General features: G+C 42.7%; 1 protein-coding gene across 1 annotated transcript; it reads right to left on the bottom strand.

The window, feature by feature from the left end:
- Positions 1-2073: 2073 nt before the first annotated feature.
- Positions 2074-2928, bottom strand: LOC136840475 (uncharacterized). Its single transcript, XM_067107146.1, has 2 exons — positions 2847-2928; positions 2074-2810 (listed from the first exon to the last, which is right to left on the bottom strand). The coding sequence occupies exons 1-2, from the start codon at positions 2926-2928 to the stop codon at positions 2074-2076; spliced, it is 819 nt and encodes a 272-aa protein (XP_066963247.1).
- Positions 2929-8203: the final 5275 nt, after the last annotated feature.

Raw genomic sequence — 8203 nt, 5'->3', positions numbered from 1 at the left:
CACATTTACTTAGTTGCTTCCTTTGTATTTGTGTGTTTGTACAGTTGCTCTTTCCATTCATGACTGTAATTGTAGGTGTCCATTTGGCTGTAATTCAAGGAAATTTACTTTGTCATGCTTATATCATTTATATATATATATATATATATATATATATATATATATATATATATATATATATATATATATATATATATATATATATATATATATATATATATATATATATATATATATATATATATATTGTCATAAACGTGGTCCTGAGAGACAGAATTTGGGACAATTTATTATTAGAGACTCCTCGGTGCCAAGGGGGTCCCCGATTATAAACAAAAGGAAGGGTATTGGAACTTACCTTAGAATTTTCCTTGATTTACCTAAATAATGAAGGTCGTCAATTTAGAATTAGAATTCTTTTACAATTAAAAGGGGTTTATTTACTGGAAATGGGGCAAGTGTGTGAGACCAAAATGTAACAATTTACAGACACATAAATCATATATGATAGCTCATTAATGCAGTAATTTAAAGACACACAATGCAAATATGAGGGGACACAGTTGCAACAATTCCCATTAAAACAATTAACTCTGATATGCCCAAAATGCATCAATTCACAGGCAACAATGCAGTGAAAGGGGTAAATTCCAGGATAATGGAAATAGTTCAGCAAGATGATTTCTGAGTTGGCAACGGATTCTTGCAATGAGGCTACGACCAGGAGTAGTTGCAAAATTGGGATGGCAGTCAGTAAAGGATATCTTGGCATAGATTTGCAAACTGGCCAGGCTATGCAGTCTCCTTAAACGTATACTTAAGCCCTGAATATAGCGTCAGTGGCCATTCGAGCTGAGTAAGCGGACCAGCTACCGGAGAAAAGGGAACAGACGTCTGTCACGGAGCCTGGCTGGGAAGCCTCTGCCCTGTTTTTTCAAAATCTACGTAGGCTTGGCATGTTTTTGCACCTGAAAGAATAGTCTGGTGCCAGTCAGGAATTCAAGGGGAAAATGGTCTTACAGTTTAGGTGTTTAAAGCTTAAGATCCTAGCTTCCCCTATGAGAGGCTTGCGCTCTATAATACCTATAAACTCTCTGATTTGAACTCGCAAACACTACCCCACAGAAGGGGAGAAATCTAGATGTGTTCTTGTGGTAGGGGGGTTGAAGGTGGGGGGAGCTATTGTTTAGCAGGCCTGGGCATTTCCGGCCAGGAGAATGGAATGTAGGGGACTCCTTAGTTTAAAAAATGGGCACTAATGTGGGATTTTGGCCAATTCCTTTAATAATTTAGTTCCTAGCTGCCTGATGAGGGAGGAATGTAAATTCTTGACAGGTCCCCCCTTTGATAAGGCCTTCACATTCTTTCGGGCATGGAGGTCTTGGCTAAACAGTAATTCGTCTCGACTGGGCGGCTAGCTACCCTACATAAATTGTGCTTTTGCACCGCAATGGCTAAATGGGCCTACCTAACTGCTAAGAGGGGAACTGGGATGGCGAACTTACAGGGCCTAACCTATTCAAGGGTATATACATTTCTACTACTGCCCCTAACAATGGGAGAACTCTACTCCTAGACAAATGCACATAGTAAATACCTAACTTAACCTACTATCCTACAACTCTGGCACTGACTAATGGCACATAATGAATGATGATTGGCACAATGCTTTATAATTAACTCACACAACAAATTTAAACATAAATAACCTGAACGGTAAATTACAGTATACAATTAAGTAAGGTACCAGTTTGAGCCTAGAATGGGTTTGAAGGAGGTTAGTTAGGAAAATGTTAGTGTTACAAGTGCCTAAGGTGTTAGTTGTTAATGCTACTGGGTCAGAGGTCACACAGGCAACCTCCTCTGGGCAGGTGCCAGGATCACCCTGAGATGGAAGAGGCACTTTGCCATCTGGGCACAATTGCCAAGAAGAGCTTAGGGCTCTGATTTGTTAAATGGATTTCTTCTTCTTCAGGGGCCTCCAAGGTCTGGCTAGCCATTCCTAGGAGGTGATGATGGTACCGACTCTGAAGAGGGCCAGGAGCGCCATTAGGAGCAGGATCAGGGGCAGCCTCAGTAGCTACAGGGCTGGCCTCCTACTCCAGCTGCTTCGACAACTGTCGTGGGAATAGAACCAGTGTCTGTGTCCTGGCCAGACAATTCCTGGTCGACTAGAAGAGAGGTAATGCCCAGGCCTGCCAGAGGGTTATCCTCGGCAGGTGGAAGAGTGTGGGGAGAAGAAACGTCAGTGGTCAGAGGCTCACACTGGGAGATGATCATGGCTGTGAGGTTGGGTGGATCTCCCGTAGGAGGATCTGGGTCAGTTTCTGGATCTGGCGCTGGCACTAACTCAAGGCCGGGCACGGGAAGTAAGGTTGACACGGAGCTTCCAGCCGAGATAGGTGAAGCTTGGCACTGACCAATGCTCGCCAGTGGCACTGGCAGCGAATTGGTGTCAGACAAAGCTGAAGGGGGATCAGGGGGAGCAAGACCCCTCGGTGTCCCTGGAGTGATTTGGGGCAGAGATTCCTGTTTGGATGAGAGGGCAGGGCCTCTTGGATCTGTGGAAATGGTGGCCGCTGCAGCTAGCTTGCTGGGACACTTTGACCATCTTTCTGAGTGCCCTCTTAGGTTGCAGATCCTGTAGCGGTACTTGGTAGGGTCTCTTCGTGGTGGGGGAGGAGTTTTGTGGGGGCTGTCCAGTGGTGTGTTCCGCGGATTTGGCCTGGTAGTGGTTGGATGTGGTTTGCTTAATGTTGCTCTTGGGCGAATGGAAGGTTTGGCTGACGGTGGCACAGCTGTCACAGAGGCTGTGTCGTGATCAGAAGAGGTTAATGAGGACTAACCGGCAGAAGTAGTCAGGCAACAGAGTGGCTGGGGTGGGACATCTCCAGAGGATGTCTCGTCCAAGCAGGAACTCCACTCCATGCCGAATATGCTTGACGACACCAAGGTGGTGAATTTTGTTGCTCCAAGGGGTGATCAACTGTGAGGACGGTCAAGGATTGTTCATCCACCCAGGTCACTGTCCACTGGGTTTGCTCATCTACCTTGGCACTGGCTGGCACTTGGGCCTAATCGATCAAGCAGTAGTTGGCAGGTGCACTGGTGGGCTAGAACCATCCAGAGAAGCCACTGAGATGGACTGTGTCCAGACCCGCTCAGGGTGAGTTCTCTCCGGCAGCTCAGCCAAGGAGGCTGTGGCACTTATCAGGTTGATGTGCCTGAGAGTGACCACATGTTTTGGACAGCCAGGATGCCCGGAAGAAGGGTGCCCTGAAGCTTCACAGTCCCGGCAGGGTCCCCTGGGATAGTATGATCTCCCGATAGTGACGGTGTGCTGGGAAGGTGGTGCTGAGTTAGAAGGAGAGGAAGAGTGGTGGTGAGTGGTAGGCTGCCGATGGTTGTTGCCCTGACGGTTATTTTCCCTGTAGTGGCACTCTGCTTCAGCATGGACGTACTTCTTACAGATGGTGCATGTATGTTTGCTAGGTGGTCCGTTCCGTGGGTGGTTTGAGCCTGAGAGGTGTCCGGGTGGCACTATTCAGCGTTGCAAGGTGCTGTGGGATGGATTGTACATCTCCCAGGTGTCAGCTAAGTGACAGGCTTCCATAAAGGTGGCAGTACACACTATGCATCATGATGCGCGCAGTGTTGAACGGATGCCAGAAACCCGTTTTTCAACAGGAGGTCCTCACCAGAGTCCGGACGGGCCGAACCGATTTCACGTGCCTGCACAGTGATGATTTGCACTGGAGTGGGAGGGCGTCTGCTCAGCACATCCGCTCAAGACCAGCTGCCGATGGCTCAATCACATTTTATTGAATCATTTTTCTTCTGAGATCCATTTGCTCATTAACCTTATTTGCATTTACTTTCTTAGCGTTATTTTTCCTGCGGACGGCAGCTTTATACTTTCTTTCTTCTGATTTCGTTACAGGCCTCTTTCAGCCTTCTCACCTTCCTCCTGAGGTGCTATCCTAAGTATTCCTGCACAACCTTCCAATCAGGTGAATTTCTTTCCAAGAAGTTTCTCATTTCCTGTTTTCACCACTCTTATTCCATTTTCCCAACAAGATTCATTGACTGTCGACAGAGAGGTATCTTGAAGAAAAAAAGGGTAAGAGGCTTGTTTTCTCTCAAATGTATATTTTGTAAATATTTTCCTGGAAAATCCACCCGAGCTTTCCAAACATATTTCTGAGGGCTATCTCATGCTGTCTCTGCTTCCCAATATGCCATCTCTTTCTCATTTACCTATTTCCGCTACTGGCATGCTGTTGCCTGCTCCGATTCAGACTCTTCAAGAAACTTCTTCTTCTCTAACTGCTTCAGTCCTGGCCCACACACATTCTCTATCAGAACTTTCCCTTTTGTCATCAATCTGTTCCCCCGAACAATTTCAACTAACACATATGATAATCCTTGCCCAGAGTTTCATATTCCAAAATCAATGGTGCTTCCTCGGTTGACATGTTGCACTGGGGAGCTATCCTCAACACACTGACCCTTTATCCTTACCATTCCCGAACAAAAGGTTTTTTTTCATCTCTAAGTGTCACTCTATGCCAAACCAGGCAGCTTCCCTTCTTAAATCCATCAGCTATCAAACATTCCTGAATTCTGGTGGTACATTAATGACATTTAAACCAGGAAGATGCATAGAAATAACGATGTGGGGTTAAAGCCTAAACCACGGGCGGTTTTATGACTTTCACACTGTGCAGGGTAGTGGGATGGTCCTTATTTTCTATCCATTTAAGAGGTGTTTGAAGGAGCAATTCGTCTCTTGTGGGCAGAACCATCTGCCATTTACAGACATTTATTTTCAATACAACTGTTGCAGTGAGAACAAGTGAGCAGTGTTGCTTTACAGTTTGGCTGCTGGTGATTTTATTCAACACCTGCGGAGCATCATGGTAAAATGTGATGAATTGGCACTGTGTAGGTGAGGTACTTAGAGTGGCTGGCTGAAGGTCACTAAGAGTAAAAGGGAAATGAGAGACCCAGCACACACTGGAAGAGGAAGGGAAAGTGAAATGGTCCAGAAAGATAAGGTGTTGCACTGCAAAGATTCGAACCAGTGGGTCCCAGCCTGAGTCTTGTGATTAGTGCCCATTCTGTCCAGGAAATGCCGAAACTTGGCCATACTTCGGAATCATTAGTTACCCTGAAACAAGCAATTTCATATGCCTGACATGATGGCCTCACGGACGCCAGAGATATCTCCTCAATGATCTCTAAGATACTCGGTGGGCTGCACTCCAGGTGCTGGTGAGCAATATATATATAGCTGAGCCGACATCATAGGTCTAAAGAGGAGCTATATATCTATTCATGAGCCATTGTTCTAAATTATCTGCTCATCTTCAGTCCATTTGCTGACGAGGTTATTGACTGTCGATAGATATTTAGTGCATGTGGGGTGGGGCTAATTATCTTTTGGGCTGCTAGAGCTTATGCGCTTTAGGTTGGCTCTCTCCAACTCATAGCTACTTGTCCACGCCAGCTCGCTAAAAATGAAAGTGCTTGCTCGCTTTCTTTGGGGCTAAATCATGCTGAATTTCCTTTCTTCTTCTTCGCTATAATGTCTTTGTTCTTCCCTTTCTTCTTCTTTCTAGTCTGGTTCCTCTTCTCTCTTCTGCTCAGCTTCCCGCTGTCTTTGTTCTTCTTTGTACTTTCTCTTTTCGGCAATCTGCTCCTTTACAAACTTGGCAAGGGCCGGGTCTATGAGGCCGTCTTCCTTTCCTATACCCCTGAAATATTGGTGCTCTTCGGTTGACATGTTGCTGGTAGAGAAAGGTGGCCAAGTGGATTGTCTGGGCGTTCCTGGAGGAAAGGGTTTGTGAAAATGGGGAAGTGCCTTTAAATTATTGGCACTTCAGTGAGTGGCACCTTTTAATGAGGTGGCACTGTGGTTGAATGTGCCATGTGAAGGTCACACTAGTGGAGCGTTCCTGACGGAAGTCTGAGTACTTATTGGCGGATATGCTAGTAGGTCATGAAGTGATCCAGAAGGCTCTATGGTCCACACGAGCAGATGCACTGGCTGATGGCACTCTGTTTCTAGGCACAGGTGCAGTGGCTTGAGGAAAACTATTTCGGTTGGGTGGGTTTTGAATGCGAAATGAATTCCAACTGGAAATGCAAAATGTCAGTGCACGAAATGGCACTGAAGGGAATACGCTAATACGCCTGAGGCAGAAGGTAAGTAAAGACTATGAGGGAACTGAGAGACTTTATTTCTCCAACACTGGGAAAAGGAAAGGGAAGAAGAAAAGATACATAAAGTTAAGTGCTTCAGTTAGCTGGAAATGCCAGTGCCGCAGATTAGTGGCACTGTGAGAAATGGTTATTTTAAAATGACATAGACGAGTGGGTGGTGAGTACTAAGAACTGAGATCGCTTCCAAACATGGGGAAAGGAAGCCTTCTCCTGACATGAGGAAAAGCAAGTCTAGAATGAAATATACCCAACTCGTACACAACAGTCGAATAATGTGTAATTAAATAGATGTCTGTGCGCTCTATGGCGTACGAGAGTTTATCTGGGATGAATCACGAAAAGGAGAGCAGGTATGCGAGATTATTCGCTGAACACAAGCGCTTATAAATTTTGTGCACTGTGTATATGATAAATGAACAATGAGTTTGAATCTTAAAAGATCAAATGAGGTTTACACTAAAGAAAATTCTTTGTATTTAGCTTTTATGATTTGTGGGTTGTTTTTTTCAAACTCGTGGATAAGTTTGTGTCAATCACTTATTAGGATAAAAGGAAAAGACAGAGAAATAAAAAAAAATTTTCTCTCTCTCTCTGAGAGCGCAGTGTAATGGGACGCTTATTAGGGATTGTCGTTTTAAGCTTTTTCTTTGTCCAGAGATTCTGGGATAAAATTAGTCCTAATCCCGGGATCCCGGGAATTCCCGGGATTTTCAATTGTCTAAAATTACACATTATACCTTGTTTCCCTTTCAGGTTTTTTATGTGCTTAGCATTACTAGATATGCAGAAATATTACTGTAAATTGACTGTGTTATTAATTCCACCTAATGTTTAATTACAGCATACATTTTGTTTGTCAACAAAGTAAGAGGAATAAGAATAAGAGCTAAAATATGCTTCGTTTACTACTTTATTTTTGTTCTGCTTCCAAATTCCAGTGCGAATGACAATGTAAGTTATAGTTCATTATCTTTGATAAAAAATAAATACATTTCTTTTCATTTATACTCAGCGAAATGAAAAGAGTACTTAATGACAGAAAATGTAGTAAAAATAAATGAATAAAAATTAAACGGCCTTTATTTATAACATGAACTAAATGTTTAAGTTTCTCATAGAATAAGATCTTATATAACACGAGCAATTTTCCATAAAATGAAAGCACTGAAGCAATAATAAATGACAAAATTTAATGTTCAATGAATGAACAAAATTGAAACATATACATATTCTGCATTCATATCTAAACTAAAATATACAAAACGAGCATGTATAAAATTTTGATAATAAGATCATAAATAAGGAATACAATTTTCCATAAAACAAAACAATAATTAATGACAATGATTTTAATAACATGAATTAATCAAAATGAAAATTATATTCTGCATTCATATTAAACTAAACTGATTAATAAGCATTTATGGACTTTTTTGACAAACTCTTAAGTAACATATAAATACAAAAGTGACTAAGTTTTTTCATTCTCTGAAACACAGTAATTGTCTGTATTTACAGTATATAAAAATATAAATAGAACAACAAGTCCACAACCAACCTGCAGTCAAATTCGTCCCTATTTTTGTACTTAATTTCATCCCGGGATTTCCTGGGATTTGCAAAAATATCCCGGGATCATTAAACCTTGAAAATTGTCCGGGATCCCGGGAAACAAACCCTAACGCTTATACTTTAGAGGTTAACATTACTTTTCGTTTTAGGATAAATTAATTACGTTTGCACAATTATGTTAAGTTACATTTTTTTCTTTTACTACATGAATTCGTGGTAATTTACGTAAGGTTACTAATGCATTCTCGCCCTGACAAGGGTAAACAGAGATATTCGAGTCTTTCGTGAGGGCTTACGTTCGGGCGAAAAGTGATGAAAGTTTTTTTCAGCGTGAACGAGAGATGTGGGAGTGAGTCGCTTGTGTGAGAAACAGCTGATTGTTCGCTCACGTGCTTTGTCATGAGAC

This window comes from Macrobrachium rosenbergii, chromosome 7 (assembly GCF_040412425.1).
Source record: "Macrobrachium rosenbergii isolate ZJJX-2024 chromosome 7, ASM4041242v1, whole genome shotgun sequence".
NCBI lineage: Eukaryota > Metazoa > Arthropoda > Malacostraca > Decapoda > Palaemonidae > Macrobrachium > Macrobrachium rosenbergii.
The sequence above is the reverse complement of the archived record's forward strand: the minus strand, read 5'-3'. Positions and strand labels throughout refer to the sequence as shown.